The following is a 19,865-nucleotide window of genomic DNA, read 5'->3' on the forward strand; positions in this document are numbered from 1 at the left end:
CCAGAACATGTAGGAACAGGAAGTTGATCAGGGATTGCCAGGAGCTGAGGGGGTATGAAGAGGGTGGGGAGTGACTGCTTGATTGTTTGGTGTCTTTCTTTTTACAAGAGGCAAGAACATTCTAGAATTCGACAGTGGTGATGGCTGCACAATACTATGAACACCCTGAAGTGTACACTATCAATACATGAATCATCCATACGGTGAATTATATCTCTATAAAGCTTTTCTTAAAAACAGAGAGTAGTGGTAGTGTTTGCACTTGAAGTTCTAATTCTACGTAAGTAGAGGTCATGTATCCACATCACTTACCATGAGCGAATGTCTGTTGGCTGAAAGAAGGCCAGTTCCATACCCTGAGCCCAGACCACCCATCGCTCCATTGTGGGAGGGTCCAATGATCCCATGCATGTCCCCATGGCCACCGGGTACAGCTGTGGATGGGCCCACTGCATGATTCCGGAGGACATGAATCGCATCGTCCAGTCTCTCTAAACGGTCTTCAATACGGCTTTGCTGTTGGTATATAAATGATGTGAGATGCGATTCAGTTTGAAACGCACACACAGGTTACACAAGCAGAACACTGAGTTGCCACAGACCACACTTTGGCTTTCGGAATATATGTTTCCAATAAAGTTTGCTTCCTGAGAACAATAATAAAAATAAATAACGTCCTTCCTAGAAAACTGGTGGAAAACGTTAATGTTAAAACTGTAGGGTTATTTTTCACAAACAAAGTCAATTCAACAATTCTTTGAGGACATTATTATGTACATATGCTATACTGGACTACATTAGCTTGAAAGAGAATTTAGATTTATGTTAGAGAGGAAAACATGCATTGAATTTGAGGAAATCTCTGGCAAGCACTGGCTAAAAAGCACAATAGTAGTATTGGAAAGACGATCTCTTTTTTTTTCAACAAAATTTTCTTCAAGTTGGGGGGAGGGGGATCAGAAATTATTACAGCAAAGATATCTTAAAAATTCTGTCACTCAAAGTGATAAAAACCATGAGACTGAAGAACAACAAAGACTCAGCTTGGTCATTGACCCAGGACCTAGAGTTGACTTCAAAGTCTATACTGCAGCAGAAAATCCATTACCTTATGCAATGAAAAGCCAATCATTCTTTTCCAATCGAGTCCTTAAGGTCCTAGTTTTCTTCCCCTAGATGAGGCCTATGCTATAGCTAATGGGGAAGAGAGAGAGAGCACAGGAACATCTCCCTTTTTACTGTAGCAAATAATTAAGTATTACTTGCCAGTGGAGAGATTAAAATGCACCATCTCATCAACCCATGTGCCATGTGTATTCACAGACAGACAGGACAGGGCTGTTCCTTCTATAGACATGTGAAAACATAGCTCAAAAATTAAGGGAATTAATCACTCTGTCCTATTGCCAAGAAATAGTAGTCAGGGTTTGCATCTATGTGTCTCCCCTTCCCCCCCTTTTTTTCAACTTAAACCTAGTGCTGTTTTTGACTACAACATGCTATAGTTTACTTGGTTTTGAAAGTGCTAAGCAAACAGATGTGCAGCTCCATTGCATGAGAAAAGCCATTTCTAATTATTCTCTACTGACAGGAAGAATGTGTGTCTAATAGGCTTAGTCTATGGTACAACCGATTTTGATTTGGTGGCCTTGGGGGCTATCTGACCTCCTTTGCCTGCTGGCCATGCTACTCATTTGACCCAGAGAACCTTACTAACCTTCTCTGAGTCTCCAGTTTTGAATCTATAAAAGTAGAGGATGACAGCACAGAGTTGGGTCAATGGAAGCATGGAAAGAAATCATACAAGTGCCTGGCATACTTTCTGCCTAACAGTTGCTTGGTGGAGAGAGAGGGCTCTCCTTAAGAATCCCTGTGAGTGTGTTCAGAATGTACAAGGAAAACCTGTGGTCCACAGCTCTGTTCTAAGTTCTCCAGCTGAATAAAGGCTGCATTTGATGGCTGGGTGATGGAGAACAGTCTACAGCGGTTAAGTACTTAAAACTACTGGGCTATGGGATGTAGTCTATAAAGAAAGAGCTGGGTCACGGGCATGTTTTTTCTCTGCGCAGTTGTCTTTATTGGTGAAAATGCATAATTGGATGATTCATACAGTTCACAGAGGAAGAACACGAGGAAGGAAGACACTCGCCTCTGTATTTTCATCTGCGTAGTTTCCTTTAAAAACTAAACTGAAAAGGAAAAGAGTAGCGTCTAAACCATAGACAGGCACATGGGCAGAGATATGGGATTCTTTGCTTTCCACAATGCTTCCTCTCAGAGTATGAAGGAAAAGAGGAAAACCTCGATCCTGAGGGACAAAAGGCTCCTTACTACTTCACTCATGTGGGTACCAAACCTGCCTGGTGCAGGGCTGGTTCTTGCATAATTCCAGCTCTGCCTACCCTGAGCTGAGGAAGATAAAAGTGCCAGACTTTGAATCATCCTGTGAGTATTTATAATATGAATCAAGCTCATGGAAATGTTTAGCTTTCCCCCCTGGAAGAGTAACCATAGCCACTTCTTTACAAGTAAAATTGCTGCATTCCTACAAGAACCACAATAGAGGAGACATAAGTGCTAGGCCTCTTGCTTAAGGTTAGGTGGAAATGGCCCACAATTATCTGGCAGGGAGGGAGGGTGGAGGGAGAGAGCCTCTTCAAGGATTTCAGACCTCACAACTTAGGTACTCATTGTTCTGGAATTTTCCCAAAGAAGCTGGGAGGAAGGCACATCTCTCGTTAGACACTAGGTGTTTAGAGTCCTGGGTTCCCATTCTTGTCGCATCTAAGCCACCATCGCCAAAGAGATGAGCACAGCCTAATGACTGGCTCCAACAAGCTGGTGTTCTTAATGTAGACCTTAACTAGTGACTAGCGAAAGTAAGAGTCTTAGAGAGGTAGAAAAAGGGAAAACCTGATTGGAAAGTAGTGAGGTCTGAGATGTTACATACCAAAGAGTGCAAGGGTCCTTCATAGTTAGGAGATGATGAGGTCTGTCCTCCGTTTCTAGACCAAACAGCTGTGCCTGCTGACATAGAAAGGAGAAATACAATCAGATCCGTGTATGCAAACCCCCCATAAGTAAAAAGGAGCAATGTTGATCTTCGCTACTCAATAAGACAAATACACTGAATCTTCCTAGATGAAAATCTGGGGATCAGAGAAACCTTTCAAATGTAAAACATGTAGTCTTTTCATGTGCTTACAGTGTCCTCGGGCTGCTCTGTGAATGGGAAGAGTTTGTGGGGTCCAACTTTCTCCTCTGGGAGAAATCTGTCACTGGAGAATGGAAAGCCATGGTGCTTTCAAGGGTGCCAAAGAGAGGGGGTGATTAGGCCTTGACTGGAGACTGGATTGTGTTCAACCAAAATCCCCTGGTTAACGCAGAAGAACTTGACTCTTATTTTAAAGATGTCTATGGAATGAGATAAAACCTTTTAGTGCTGGGGATCGAACTTGGTGCTTAGCTCATGCTCTGTACATACTCTCTCACGAATCCCCTCAGAAACTTCTAGAGGAAATAAGGTTAGTTCAGAGCACTTCACTAAAGCAGAGAGGATAAAACTCACTAACAACAACCACTAAGGAGTTTCTTCCAAAGAGCCTTTTAGGATATATTCCCTATATCCAAACCTACAAGACAAAAGCTACTTTTAAATTTAAACCAATTTAAAGTTCACGTACACTGTAGAAAACTTAGAAAATGTATAACTCAAAAAAGGAACAAAAAACAATAACTGTGATAGCTCGCTCAAGATCCCATGCCCTGGTGCTGGCAGCACGTTTAAAATCCATTCTTCCTGAATTTTCTGGGTATGCCTGTGTATTTTTATGCTAAATAAAAATAGGGTATTTTGTTCAATTACTTTTCTTGACAGAATTTGGACAGAGCCGTTGGTGTGAAAATAGCAATCTGTCCCCTTATTTATATCTTCATAAAAGCTCTTTCTTCGTAACATGTGGTCTTACAAAATGCATTATGAGGAAAGTGGCTTCCCCAGGCTTGTTTTGTGTGCCTTCTACCTAGAGCAGGTTGCTCAGGCTGAGGTGTCATTGAAGGGCTGTGCATCCACCTCCCCATCGTTACCTAAGGTGTAGCAGCAGCCAGAGCATGGGTACCAGGCTCCTGGGCAAGCTCTCTCATTGTTCCTGGCATACCTTTGACAAACCACCCAGCCTTGCCTCTATTCGGTACACTTAGGTACAAAACCAGGACATCTGACATTAGCTGTTCTCACACTTCAGGACGACGGAACTCGCTGCTTTGTTTAAGGCGGTAAATGTGGCATTCCACCTACTTCCATGTGCTCCTCCTCTTATCTCAAGTCCTTTGTACTCAGTCCTTCTCTGGTTTGGGAGATTGATATCTGAAGTAATGGTTTCAGAGCCTAAGAAGCTGGTGCCAGGGCAGAACAGCATGATACTGAGCTTTTTATCTGTGCCGTGGTGGGGTGTTCTGCTGCCATCTTAGAATCACCCTGCATCTTCCCAATTTCAAAGTGGTCGCCCCAGAACAGACTAACTGGAGGATCCAGTTGACCCCATCACTGTCCTAGTCTTTGAAATTGCTGTATCACAGGGGCTAAACCCCAGCTATGCTGCAGCCACCATTTCCTAAAGTTGTTAAGTAGTTTGAAACCTCCTACTTTCTACAAAGGAGCTTGGTTTAACAGTAGCTCATAGGGAACAGTAAGGATTCAAGGACACAATGTTTAAGCAAGGTAAATCTATTCCAAATTCCAATAAGGTCATGTAGACATGTGACAGTTTTGCACGTAAGCCACCTTGCCTTCTTTCCAATGATCTGAGACGTGGACAAGGCTCTGGCAAATTTTCTGAAAGCATTCATGTAACAAGGTCTGTGGGGCACTCAAATGTACCTCAGAAAAGTAAGATGATTTACTATATAACTGTACTACCTCTAATTATTTGATGAAAAGCTATACATCATAGCAATTGTATTTAAAAGACAAATATTCCTCTTATTTTACAGAATTATGTAACAATTTATGTACAAAATCACACTTTCCTCTAAATACTTCAACAGAATTAGAGAAGGCTCAAATGTCTCCAGGGAAGGATTCATTTACATAGCCTCTACTTGGTAATTAAGTAGTAGACATTTATGGCTACATTAACTACTTCTTTGAAAAATTCTATTGGAATATATGATTCAGCTGTTGAACATCTTCTGGAGAACTCAGAAGAGTTTAAGAAATGCCTTTTCGCCTCGTTCTAAGAAAATAATTGGATACAAATGAACCTTCAGATTATAGTTTTTGTCATCCACCCCCTTCTATTTGTCTATGGAAGGGCTATGTTTTGAGATCTCTGTAGGCAGTGGGAGTGTAGAAGGTCTTTCTGCAACCTATTACACCTGCGAAGAGAAATTTAGAGTACCGTACCTGAGAGCGAAGGAGGCGAGCCCACGGGAGTTGACGGGTTTGATGAAAAGCTGTTGTTAGTGTGATCTGGAGAATAGATCTTAAAGCAGAGGGGAGGAAAAGAGCTTCTCATTTATTTCGAATACATAACGTTCAAACAACAAAAGTACCCATGCAGTTCATTTAAAACCCAAAAGTCACAAAATGTCTGCGGCCCTCAACTGCACCAACAACGTTCAAAAGTGGTAAAAAAAAAAAATAAATAAATAAAAGTGCAACAATAACTTCCAGCTCGCAAAAGAATCCCATTGGAGGTACGTAATGGTAGGAAAGGAAGTGGGGTTAGCCAACTCCAAGCCCCTGTCCGTTTCCCACCCATTACTGGCGGTGTTGCTGTGAGCAAGCTGAAGAGATACAGCTTTCTAATTTTCCTTTCTCCCTCCCCAAACCAAGAGGCTGGACAGTATCATGGCTACTGTCATGAGGGCATCTGAGAACAGGACACAAGAGAGCCCAGATTAAATAAGGACTTTTGCTTGGCATTCCATGCTGATATTACTTGAACTTATTTTACGCTCACGAAGGGAGGGGAAAATGCAAGACACAAATCTTGCAAGAATGAATTTCTTCTTAAAAGCGTAAATAACCATGTGGAGCCTCTAAAGAAAATCCAAGGAACAGCACTTGAGCTGAATGAATAAGGGATGTTACCTTGTCACTGAATTGTTCAGCTCCAGGTTACTGGCAGTGTGCTTGGCCAAGGCAGAGAAGTTAAGTCCCTTAGGTGCCAATCAAGGGACAAGTCCCCCATGGACCTCAGCTATTGTCATCCCCCCTCCCCCATGTAACTTTCCAACTGTCTTGCAACTGACTCTTAAAGAGTCGGTCTTAGCTAGCCAGTGGGCATCGACAATACTTTAGAGATTAAAAAAAAAAAAAGAAAGAAAGAAAGAAAGAAAAAGGGGACACAGAAAACTACATGAGCCAAAAGGCCCAGAGATTAACCCCAGCCAACACCAGTGGGAAAACAAGATCAAAGAAGCTAGCCAAAGGAGGTGAAATCGCTCTTCCTCAAAAAGCCTCAGTGGTCCTTCACCCCCACCCCCTCATCAAAGCTATTTGCATTTATTTTCTAAAATTCCATATGTCCACTTCTGATTAAAGTTCACCCTGCTACAAGCGGTGCCTGTGGAGTCCAAAGTCAATATTTCCTCACCGAAGCCAGGGCTTTCCCCAGAGCGTCTCCAGTCTGGGAGCTGCCTGCTGCCCCAGTTCCTCTATTTGCTGCAAAAACAAAAGGCAAAATATGAAAACCAGGCAGTGAGACGTCTAACAGTTTTCTATTCCTGGTCCATTTACTCACAATTTAATTGCATTTTTAATGCTAATTATAACACATTAATCTTTAATTAGCATTAATTTGTTTGCCGAGGTAGATGTCAAATATATTCATGTTACATTTTTTTTTAACAGATAAAATGTAAACCTGACACCTTGATTTAAAGACAAAATGTTTCCCCTGCTATTACTTCCCCCAAGTCACTGATGAGTAGTCACTGGTGACAGATACCAAGCTAGCCCTGAGTGGTCACTGTCACTGAGAAACATATGACACTTGCAGAAGTCTGAAAATCCTCAAACTCCAACATGTCTCTGTAGATAATTGAACTATCTTCATGATATCTTCAAATAAAGAAAAATTTAATAGAGAGAAAAATGGACAGTGGTTAGAACATGAAAAAAATCTATAACTGGCCTGGCTAATAAAGAAAGAGAATATTTTCATTATTTCAAATATATATTTTCCGTATATAGAACAAAAGGTATTATTAATAATAGTGCATATGTTTCAGTATGTAACATAGCCAACTCCTTTGCTGAAAGGACTGTGTCACTAGAACCACAGGCCAGGTGGTGTGATGAACTGTTCATTGAAACACTGACTGGACCTGGGGAATATACCTAACTAGCAGCTCAACACCAGCACACAGACTTAAGGATAATCCATTCATGTTTCTTTTTTTTCACTTTTTTTTTTGTGGAAAAGGAAATAATAAGTCAATTGATGAATCTAAGCAAAATTTCACTGCACACTGAGATGATGTTTGAATTCCCCAGCCTTCTTGAATAGGAGACACTCTTAGCCAACCACCTCGCACCATCTTCTTCAAGGCCCACAACACAGTATATGATCACGACTCCAGCGGTCAAATCCACCATTTCCCTGGGTCTAACTTCATTCTTGGGACCTCTGCTCAGGGTAGCTAAGGTATGTTTGCCACGTTCATATATTTACAGGTTGGGCACGCCAATTATCTCTTACATATGCTTTATTTGATAAACACAACTCCCATACAAACTTAGTTGTTCACTCCTGTGACACTAGGAGGTGTTGCCTGTCTGACAAAACAGACGTAATATCTTCAGGAAAGGCAAGCCTCTTCCTTGCCCATCACAAATGCATGGTGTGATGTGGATGAGTGATACTAACACTCTGGGTTACGGGTGTGGGCAAACTCTCAGAAAGCACGTCTGATAGTACAGGGCTGGGCAAATAAAAGCAATTCAGAAAGGGAACAAGTACATTAAAATATTTAAGATAAAGAATATCTGAAAATGAAAAGTTCTAAATGAAAGGGTTTTAAGAGCTAACGATGGTCCTAAAGAGAGTATGACACAGATTTGAAGAAATAGAAAGTATATCTCATCACTATGTACTATACTATGGGTGGGAGCGATCACCTTTTGGACATCAAGCAATATTATCTTTTCATTATTATATGTTTAAACAGAGCAGGTAGTAGAAATAATTTGTGGCATTTCCCTGATTTTAAGACAGATCTCCATGAAGTGAATGTTCATAGAAACACTGGTGAAAAAAAAAATCACATTTTCTAATCAAGAATCTAAACAAAAAAGAGACAAGAATTTGTCAGTAAGGAATTGCTGCTGGGTAGTAGTGGTGCAGACATTTAATCCCAGCACCAGGGAAGCAGAGACAGGTAGATTTCTGTGAGTTCAAGGCCAGCCTGGTCTGCAGAGGGAGTTCCAAAATAGGCTCCAAAACTAAAAAGAAAGCCTGTCTCAAAAGACGAACAAACAGAAATTGCCATAGCAGTAGTAGTCAGAAGATTAACTCTTCTTGAACAATGTTTAAATGAAGATTATAAAATATCACCCGTCCATCCATTTTTAAGATAGAAAACGCAAAGACTTGGAAGATCAATAAGCATATTCTAAGCATATCTACAAACTGAATTATGTACATCAAATCATACATTTAAGAAGATAGGACAGCCCTCGTAGGATATTACAGATCTTTAGACTTATTTACTTCATTATTTAACATGCATGAGTGTTTTGCCTGTAGGATGTGTGTGCAGCACACACTCGCCTGGGGTCGGCAAGGTCAATAGGAAGCTTTGTTTCTCCTAAAACTAGAGTTATAGATGCTGGGAGCCACCATGTAGGTTCTGAGAACTGAATCCGGGTCTTCTGCGAGAACAACGAGGGCTCAGCAGTGAGCTGACTCTCTAGCCCCGGTGTTGTGATTTTTGTTTTAAAGCACTGAGCCTTTTAAACCAAGCTATTAGTGTCTTCTTTATACAAAGAGATATTAAGACTCAGGAAGTTGAATCAAAAATAGAACCAACTCCTTACTTCATCTGGCCATAAAAATGTTTCAGAAAACTACAAAGGCTATTCATGCAAACCACCGATAAGGACGGACTATGTTTTAACTTGAAGCCATTTTACCTCGCAAGAGCTGGACAGCCCAACCCAAGGGCTTAAATTACAAAGCCGTTTATGGAGGCTAGTCTACTACTGTTTCACCGGGCATGCCTTTTGTTCTGTTCCAGGAAACTCGGAGGGAACGCATTTTCAAAGTGAGCTTGGTCTGCTCTTGAAGATGTCTCTTTTTATTTATGTGACCAATATACGAAAGGACGCGGAATTAGAAAGGAGATATATTTTTAATTCTCAAATGGCATAATATTTGATCCTGGTACTGGAAAGTGGGTCATGTTTAGCAAAACACATATTAAATTCACCATTCCGGCTTCAGGGTACTAGGACATCATTACTATTTTAGTACCAAGTTTTTGTCAGTGTATATAATTAGAAATCACCAAAGTCCATGTGACAGAAATACACATGAAAACCATTGTCTTTATGTGTACCAACTTATTTTATTTTGGATCTAATCAATTTCTTTCACTAAATAGAAACAACAAAAACACAACCTAGCCCCTAAGCAGAAGTACGACGTAAATATGAACGAAGGATGAGCAACTATGAAAAGCTTTGTAATTTTGCAGGAGGGTTTGATGCTGCCAGCCATTCAAGTATTGTTCAGAGAGCTCACACACAGGTGCTGTTGCTGGCTAGATGAAGCGCACACAGAGGTTTCATATCCTGTGCTCGGTGGTGGACCACCCTCCCTTCGTCTCCGCTTTGGGGAACTGGCGATTCCCAGCAGAACACGCCCCAAACAAAATACCAGGACGAGCGGTGCCTGGGGATCAGCCCTGAGAATCAGAATCTGGAAAACATGCCTCTCCTTTATTGCACACCCATAACCTGGGGCAGGGAACAGAGGACATCAAAGGCAGAGGAAGTGCAAGTCAGTGTGTCCTCCAGAGATGGGCTGCTTCAAGATGAGGCTCTTCTGAACTGTGTCCCAGTGACCCTCCTGTCATTAAAACGCTAGGAGAAGCATAGCAACACCACGACTTTGTCGGCATAGAGGACTGGAAAGTGGAACGTGGCCAACACGCCTCTAAGCCTCTTAGAAGAACCTCCAACATGGGCCGTGATGCGCTAATGCCATGTGGGAAGGGCTCCAGGCATTCACAGGGGAAGGTGGGCCTCCTGACTGTGTGCAGGAAATGGTGGAGAGGCTTAAATCAGACTCATTTATTGCTCTCCACTGGTGGTCTTTACAAGTACAGACCTGACATTTCTGCATGAAATGTATCTTTCCTCTTCTGTCTGGGCCTGGTCATCACCCAGATTCATCTGAGAGCTCAAGGTCCTCATAAAACACAGACTGGATGTTATGTGACGAGTTTAATAAAATTACTATGAAACCAAGGCCTCTAGGGAAAAGGGACATAATGTTTCTACTAGAAAGTCACATCCCAACATGCTTCATGTCACACAAACATGTCAGAAGGAGTGAAAGTTGTAAGACAGATTAATTCATGAACCAGATAGATTATTTCAGAGTAATCTTTAACATATGTTGCTTTAAATCAATCTTAGTAGCCTGCTCCTTCAACACTCCTTGGTTTGAGGTTTAAAAACATGGGGAATGCCATCTTTTTCTGGACTCAGATGGCAAGCCAGCAAAAGACAAATAAAGCAAGAGCGTTTATGTAGTTCTATGCCCAATTCCCAGGGAGAGACAAGGAGGGTGTGTGGACACTGTCGAGGCATATAGATGGTGATTCCCAATAGCAGGGGCAAATTGCTGGGTGGCTCTCATGCTTGAGGACCTGTGTTCTAGCAGAAGGTCCTCTCCCTCTTGATCAGCAAGAGCTGATCATTCAGGAAGGAAGAAGTAGGAAGAAAGCAGCGTGTACTACCCTGTAGAAATCTCCATTCTCTGCAGCTGGCATCTAGTAACTTCCTCTGGGTGCATACTTGGATCGAAGGGATCCAGCTGTACCACTGCTGACACACACCAGCTGCCTGGCACCGAGAGGGTACTTAGGGATAAAGCTCAAGAGATGCAGGGAACTTCCTAAAGGTGCCTGGTCAGCTCCCTCCTTGCCTAGGTGCTAAATCACCTGAGCTACCATTGACCCATTCTGTACCCTATTAACCTCATTTAGTCCAGGGTGCTTCAGGGACCCTTCCCATCCAGAAATGGCTAATGTACCCTCCAGGATGTGCTAGTGTTTGCTAGAAAGAACAGAAATGGACCATAAGTCACAAGTGAAATATTTTACCATGAATGGATATGTAATTTAAAAAAATCTCATGAATGTTTCATAGAAGAACTGGAATTGGGCATTGGAAGGCAAAGGAAAACAAAGAAGCCATCAGAAAAGCAGACATGGTCAGTTGTCTCAGCAAGACCGACGACAAGCCATCCCCAACCTAAGAGGGCACTTTCCTTCTTTAACAGCAAACAGACAAGAAGTGAGACGCAGGCCTAGAGAGGCAGCATTCAAAGTCCCAGAGCTCGTGTCCCCTCCACAGGTAATGTGAGGCTCTACAGACTTTCAAACAATGGCTGACAACCGTGGTAAAATATTATCACATGATACAGAGACGTGGGGCTGCCTTCTGAACCCAAAAAGCTTCCTCGAACATCAATGCCATGTTTCGGAGGGCTGCAGTGCCTTGCAACTTTGAGCCAAGGAAACTTGAAAACTGGGCTGTCCATGTGTGAGCGCTCGAGCCCATTCTTACGGCATTAGGCCTCTCGCTGTCTGTTTTCCCTACAGGATCATGTGTGTAATCTCAAACATGTGTCCGGCTATGTGTTCCTTATTTACCAATTATTTAATTAGCCCTGTTTGTTCTTTGAGATACAGGCAATGTAGTATTTCTTTATTTCCTGCATTTCAGAATGAGTGAGTATATGCCAAATATTTTCAAAAGTCTACAGATGTATTCTATTACTCCGCACTGTTTGTTGGGGAAGCACGCTGACATCAGAAGAGAAAGCTTCTCTCCGCATTATGCAGACACGCTGCCGTTGTTGCCCCCCTCCGCACACCAAACCAAAGCCTAAGAGGATTCCACATAAAGACACATGAGCACCAGAACGCCATGAGACGAAGGCTTTTAACTGGACTTCAGCTTTCCTCTGCACTTGTATACAAGGCATAAGAGAGTACGTTATTTTAAGGCAGAACATACTGGAATATTCAAGAACGCTCTCCCTTAAAGTAGCTTTAAAGTCACTTTTGTATTTATGCAAATTTAATAAGGTCCGTTCTCTCCATAAGGCTGAATTACCAGATGTACTTCTCTTCTAAGAAATTAGGGTATCTTTCTATATTTTTCTAATGGACTTTGAGAAGAATACTAATTCTTATAAAATAATTTATGTAGTACATTTCTTAAAAATCCTTTGTGTGGGTTCTAAGAGTTTTATAATTTTCTTTTGAAATTGGGGTTCTTTACTATCATCTGGCTCTTTGTAGGAGTCACCCGTCCCTCTGCTGTGCCCAGGTGACTGCTCTTTGCCCATCAGATAACGAGGAGAGGGCCATCTCAACAAGCAATCCTTATTCTCACTGCATTGGGCAACCAAGCTGGGCAAGGTTCACAGAGAATCACCTGGACCCCAATCTCTCTTACCCAGTGACGCATGCCTTAGTCACACAAAGTCTGAAGATCAAGTCTACACAATGGAGTCTAAAAGAGAGCCCAAGTGTGCTTTCCTGAACTCGAAGGTCTGCTCCACCTCCATATCTTCCTTAAAAAGACAATGACTCAAACCACGAGTAGACAGGAAATCTGTCATGTATGAGGATGAATGACCGGCCATCCTTCATAACCAACCTCATGACTGCAGAAGGGGCTTTCCATCTGCCAGACCACACTGAAGTGAAATGCGGCTCAGTCTTTCAGTTCTGCACTTTTCTTTCTTTCTTCTTGTTTTTCAAATCTGCCCAAACTTCACTGGTAGCTAATAAAACTTCCCCTGTGTGACCTCTGTCCACAACTCCACAAGGTCAGACTCACAACACACTTGTAAAAGTTCTCCTATGGAAAGTTCCAGAAATGGAAACTCATTCCGAAATTTGCTTCTCTGTGAGTTGTGATAGGAGAGAGCTACTAGGTGGCTCATCTCAAGTGTGAAATAAATCACCAAATAAGCAAGCAAAGGTATTAGTTAGCCAGAAATTATATTTTCACATTTTAATACCAGCTCACTCACCAAAATCTATCCCACATAAGTGATTTACACGATCTCCAAAGTTCAAAGAAAAAAAGAAAAAAAATTACAAAAAAAACTAAAGCAATAAACAGCAGCCTGATGTTTTCTCTAAAGCAAACCCTGAGTTTTTCATCAGTGACCCTCTGGGAGTGATCTCAAAGACCAAGCTGTTACAGTTTAGATGGGAAATGTCCCCCACAGGCTCTTGTATCCCAACACTTTGTTCCTAGCTGGCGGTGCTGTTTTGGAAGACTGTGGAAACTGTGAGACATGGGTGGCTGGCAGGCACAGGCAACTGTGGGCACAGCACAATCGGGACAGCCTGGCCCTGTTTCTGGTCTCACCTCTGTTTTCTGATCCATTGAGATGTAATAGTCTACACCACAAGCTCTACCTACCAAAGCAGGTCATTCTAGACTGTGTCTTTTCAAACCATGAGCCCAGATGCAACTCCCCTCTCTTGAATTGCTTCAGTGAGGTATCTGGTCACACAACAACTATCCAAGGCACCTGTCAAGGGTGGCAGCAAGTGGAATAGAGTGGGCTGTGACCAGTGAATCCTTGGGTTTTCTGAAGACCCTACAGTGTTTAGATGTGGCATGCATCACAATAGGAGGTTTGTCAAGACTGAGCCACAGGTAAGAGGCTGCCTCCTCACCAACCAGACTCTTGTCTTTAGGAGTAGATGAACACCCTGCCTAGCTCTTCCCTCAGGAAAACAGTACTGGCAGAGATCCGTCGGCACTAACGGACAGCAACAGACATCAGAGGATGTGTGTGGATGATGCATTTGGCAGCAACAATTTTCCTGAGTCTAAACTTATTACAAAGCCCACAGGAAATCATTTCTGGTCCACTGTTACCCAGCGATTTCTCTGATGTGCACAAGTACTATTTCTCTTCAAGGCCTTCATAATGCTACATTCTCTGAAGGTTATAGTCATCTAGCTATTAAAAGGACTTTTAATAGAAAATTTCATATAAACAAGTCTTTGGAAGACAGTGACACATCATGACGAAGACCTCAGCATAATGGTCAATCTCCGGCTGCTATTAAATGACATCCACATCCATTCCCTTATCTCACTGGTCTTCTATGAATAACCTTAAGAACAATTAACTTCCCCCTGTGTTTGAAAATGTGAGATGCAACAGAATCTGCATTTACTTAAACCTTTATTTAACTTAATGACTCATAATGGACAACAAAGCCAAGTTTCAGTTTCTTGTCACCAAAAAAAAAAAAAAAAAGAGTGACTATGGGCAAGTCAGTGATTATTCCCTTCAACACATTCATGTGTTTGCTCAGCGAAATGACAAATATGTATTGCCTGCCTGTAAGTCCGTTCTGAGGCGAGAAAGAGAGCCCTTTATTATTAAACCCTGCCATGGACCGCTGGCAACTTGGCTGGCATGGGCATCACTCACCCATTATACTGTCCGTCCCGTTGGCAGGAGGTGTGCAGGAAGAGGTGCTGTAATGGTTTGTGCCACTACGATGGAACGTGGACATCGGAGGAAGACTGGAGTTGATGTCTGCTGAGGAGTGGGATGGGTAGCTCTGCGCAGGGAGCAGAAAGGAGGAGACATCAATCATGGCATACTTAGCATTCTGATATGTCATCCAAACTCACCGGACTGCAATCTCTCGGAATCTCAACCCAGTCAAGCAAACATCCTGCTTCTTTCTGCCTGCTTTCATTTCTAAACAACCAAATACACAGAGCTCCAAGGTGGATTTGTGGTTACATCAAATGCCAAAGAATACCCTATCGACTTAGGGCACTAAGAAAAGATTAAAAACTCTAAAATCTCAAAGTCATTGGTTTAAAAAAAAATCATCCCATACACTTTAGAAACATACACAACTACTTCTGTTATTCCTCTGTGGCCTACTAGACAAGTGAGAAAGATTGTACTACATAATGAACACAGCACACAGACCTCCAGGGTTCATGCTACATTGGACTCCAGCCTCTGACCACTACATGGTCAAGTTATAGGAACCTTCTTCTCCTCCGGTTGTGTCACCGTGCTGAATGAATCTCAGCATCAAGAATAAGGAAGGAAATGAAAAAGTTTTCAAAGAATTGAACGCAAATTCACTCTGAGATACGAGTGTAGGAAAGCTCGCAAGCAACTTTGATGACTTGACTCGGGACCCAGAGGCTTACCTATGCTTTATTTTGCTCTGAGTTCTTCCTTTGCATGCTTCAGATGCTATTTAGCTGACTAGAAGGTAAGAGCATCTTTGACGGGTTGCCTGGTTTCAAATTCAATGACTAAGCCAGTTGTTCAAATGATTTAGGGTGGCACATGAGTTGGGCTGTACCCATCCCTAAAGGAACATGTGTACTTACAAGGACACCTCAAGCTAATTTCCCACAAACAAACAAAAAACCCAGTCATTGAAAATTGCTCGCATTTTTGTTTTATAAGCATCTGAATGTGCTATAGATATGTTACCAAAAAATATCTAAAGATAAAAATTTTCCTGGCATGTAAAAAATTAATAGTCTACAAGTTTTTATTATATCATTATTGCAGTTGCATTTAATTGCTTAATTTAAAAATAGAGGCTGGGCAATGGATCATTATTGTCTCATGACTAGAGATGCTTTTAAAATTAGTTTTAAAATAGAGCTACTAGATACTGCAAACACCAGGAAGTACTAAAACCCGGGCATTTGTTCACAGGAAGGGAAGTGGTTTCTTGGAACTGGCCAACGGACTTGGGGAGTTCTGCCTCTCCTGGAAGACCCTCTCTTTGCTTACCACTGTCTTCTCAGATCAACCTGCACTAGACCATCTTACACTCATTCTCATGCCATTCATTGCCTGCTGCTTAAGCTCACTCCCATAAAACTGTGACCTCCCTAAGGGGAGGGGGTGGAGCACATACCTCCTCATGCCAGTAGCTAAGTATGAACATACAACAACAGTACAGTACATATTAATGGACAATGGACTCAAGCATGACTTAATTTGAGAGGCTACCAAAGAGTCCAGGTCACACATCTGCATTTCAGAGCTGGGTCTGCCAATGACACATGGATATCTTTGAAAATACCACCTCCATGTAGCGAGATAGATACACATAGAAGATGTCAATGGAAAGGTAGAGGTAACGTCCTTACTTGCCCCTGGGCCTCTTGTTAAAACTCATTGACACTTGGGACTTGAATCTCCTAAGTTACCCATACAATGTTCTCTAAAGAATAACAGAGTGGGGCTACTTTATAGTATAAATAATAAGAAAGACTAGATAGGACACAAGACTTGGAAAACCAAACTTAGAAAAGTTAGGACATGGTTATGCTCTGAAGAAAGATTATTATAGAAATATAGAGAAAAAAGACCATGTGGGAAAGAATTGAAAGAGAGAAAGATGGCAGGACTATACTTTTATGGAGTGGTATTGCTTGCTGAGTTTTGCAGAAATCAAAAAAGAAGATTTCAGAAAATGCAAAATATAATCAAAAGATTGTAACAATTAGATAATGTGATGGGGGGAAAAAGAAAGTCATGACCGAGACTCTCTGGACCCTCCTAACTTAGTGGAAAATGAAAGATAACTTAGGACATGACACACAGGCAAAGTGCAGAGAACAGGAGGAAAAAATCCCCACAGTTTTATGGGGAAACCAAGGTAATACCCACTAAATCAGTTATTTTTTAGAGACACATAGAAAACTAGAGGCTGAAACAAATTAATGAGATTTATAGAGATTACTTTTCAATGAGAAGTATCTTGAAAACTAATGTTACTCAGAGAAGTAATAAACACAGCACAGAGAACATGAGTGATGTATGTCTCTTTTAGAGATTTAAGGACAAACTCTAAGAGATTTTCACGATCTCTCTCTCCAGCTATTACTGCCTACCCTACTTACTATAATGTTTCAAGGGTTTCCATGCCCATGCTGTTAATTTTTTTTCCTTCGGGTACCCAACTTAAAATCTATTAATCATGCAAGTGTTACAAGCATTCACACTGGTGATGTCTGTTAGTGATGTGTGGGAGATTTGAAGATTCAAAAATCTTTGAATTGGTAGTAGGTACTAAGAATGAAACCACGCTATAGGCCAAGTTAGGGGCTCATATTCTTGGCACTTGTGGCCTTTTGTGACAGATATTTCATTGTCATAGGGCTTTACTGTGTGGATGGTTACCAGCATCTCTGGCCTCTACCCACTGGACCACGGTAGCATCTATAGCCTATTTGTAACCACAAACAAATCTCTAAGCATTGTCCAGTGGTTCCTGAGACCAGCTGCATATTACTGATGCACAGAAATAAAAGACAAAAGGAACTTCTTTAATGCTAAAATTTCACTTTTCCTCAGAACACTGCTAGAGTTATGTGTTAATCACATCAGGCAATGAAAACACTATCCTATGTTTTCAAACATCTTTGCCAAATCATCCAAACTTCAATTTTCTATAAAAACCCATTCCAAAAGTTAACTAGAAACTCCACTCATGAGGATGGTTCTGTGTATGTATTTGCACCACGCAGTCATGAGCAGTTGTAAAAAGCTAACACTGTACAGGGGATTTAAAAACTTCAAATTGGTAGCTTGACAGTTGCCGGTGAAATGCATGGAACTGAAACTTCCTAATTATATAGTCTATTATCACAGGGCTAATGATGTTTCCAAAACATTTTACCTTTAGAGATAATACAGTAGTGGTCAAATTATACCCCCCAAATAATCTAGGGAAATCTCTCTTCCTCAAGAGTTAGCCCCTTGCAACATGGGGTTAGCCAAATGCTACAGATTGGAGCTGTAGGGAAGCATCACTATTTTCAAGATAAAAGATGCTGGCTGCTGTTGTATATTCAAATTATTCCCAATCAGTGTCAGAGTCTTCAAAGTCACTTCAGAGAGAGATTGTCATATGGCTAAATACTGAAATTACAATGATAACTAGATGTAATAATTCAATACTTTCACTCTCAGTGGGAAAACTCATTAGGAAACATTACCAGAGACCTTATTCATTTACCCTTTAAAGCAAAAATCGTACTCTCTGAGATCTGCTAATTGGTCATATTAGGAATGGGAACCCGAGTTCTGTGATGGACACAATGCTTTACCAAAGCAGTTTCTCATGTGAGCCACTGAGATATTACTTTAAAATGAGCTTTCTCTTTGGACGATGATACTGTTTTGATTCATTAAAATTTCTCCTAAAATGTATTTGGTTTCTGGTTTGAAATGATACCTTTTGTGCATCTGAGCATAATTTAGGGGCTCCTTCCCCATGCAGTGAACTTTAGTGGGATAGTATCAAATCAGAATGCAAAATTATAAAATATGATAAAGAAAAGAAATAACTTTAGGGGAAAGAAAAATAACACGTGGACAAACCTTCAAAGGACTGAAATTCTAAAACTTAACATTGTACTCCAAACATTAATTTGTCATCATAAATCTCCTAGTTTTGATTATGAATCCCAGGCAAAATAGGAAATGGTGTTGGATAAGTAAAAATGTTACAAAAAGATATTCTATCATAATTACAATTTATATTTCTCTAAGCTTTCACTGAAATGTGTCCATGTAGAGGGTGGGAGAAGAGGAAATTTGAAACTCAATCAGTTGCTATTTGCATAAAATACGCTAAAATCAGGGAGATAACAAACAGGCCACTCCCATCGCTACCACCTACTTCTCAGGGCCACGTGGTATCCGGAGCTCTAGGACTAACTGAGAATGGATTTACAAGGATATCAGAACTTTTATAACTGGAATCTTTCGGCCATCAGAGAAGGATATAAAGCTGCCCGCCCCCCCCCCCCCTTCTTCTATATGTGCAGTGGTTGAACAGAGGAGAGCAGAGACCACAGGAATCCATGAAGAATTTCCCTGATCAGGACAGAGAAAAAGTAATAAATGTGGAATGAGGAAAAACAGCAGGAAGAAGAGAAGGACAATAGTTATAACAATGGCCATAGACTTTCCTTCATATCTATGAGGTTTGAAGTGTGTGTGTGTGTGTGTGTGTGTGTGTGTATGTGTGTGTGTGTGTGCATGTATGTGTGTGTCTAGCAAAGGATATGCAGGTACATGAAACTCTGTGTGCACATGAGATCAGACCAGGATTTTGGATGTCTTTCTCTATCACACTCTGCCTCACTGAGTTGAGATAGGTTTAATCTAGACATTCTTCTTCTACTTAATAATAGGTTTAAGTACACAAGTAGATTCTTGGCTGTAGAAGATTTTATGTCTAGAGATAGGTGGCTGATTCTTTGGGGACAAGGGATTATACTATAGGAAGGTGAGAAAGCAGAAGACATGGGAAGAGTGGAAAAACCTTACTTAGGAAAGACTTAATATTATACAAGCCAGTGGCTTTCACAGGGCTGCTCAGCAAGACAGAACATGCGTGGCACTTGTGTGGAACTAAAATTAAAACCCAATGAATGTGGAAATTCCACAGCTGCCTATTCCCAACAAGACTACATAGAAAACATAAACCCTTTCCATATAGTAGGTCACAAAAGGCCAACGCTGACATAGAAATCCCTGTGATCTCAAATCTTTCCTGTCCCACCCTTAGCCGAGCGTTCT

The 19,865-nt window shown here is 41.3% G+C and overlaps 1 protein-coding gene across 11 annotated transcripts in view; it reads right to left on the reverse strand.

The window, feature by feature from the left end:
- Positions 1 to 19,865, reverse strand: part of Tcf4 (transcription factor 4) — a 343,351-nt gene that overhangs the window by 31,588 nt on the left and 291,898 nt on the right. For all 11 annotated transcript variants that reach the window (XM_041639270.1, XM_041639273.1, XM_041639271.1 and 8 more), the window contains 5 exons: positions 14,712 to 14,844; positions 6,600 to 6,667; positions 5,405 to 5,483; positions 2,951 to 3,027; positions 313 to 516 (listed from right to left, as the gene is read on the reverse strand). In XM_041639270.1, coding sequence (XP_041495204.1) covers positions 313 to 516; positions 2,951 to 3,027; positions 5,405 to 5,483; positions 6,600 to 6,667; positions 14,712 to 14,844 — 561 coding nt within the window. The remainder of the gene's footprint in view (positions 1 to 312; positions 517 to 2,950; positions 3,028 to 5,404; positions 5,484 to 6,599; positions 6,668 to 14,711; positions 14,845 to 19,865) is intronic.

Source organism: Microtus oregoni, unplaced genomic scaffold (genome assembly GCF_018167655.1).
Source record: "Microtus oregoni isolate MIOR12 unplaced genomic scaffold, Mior012 000057F_ref0000458, whole genome shotgun sequence".
NCBI classification, from domain to species: Eukaryota; Metazoa; Chordata; class Mammalia; order Rodentia; family Cricetidae; genus Microtus; species Microtus oregoni.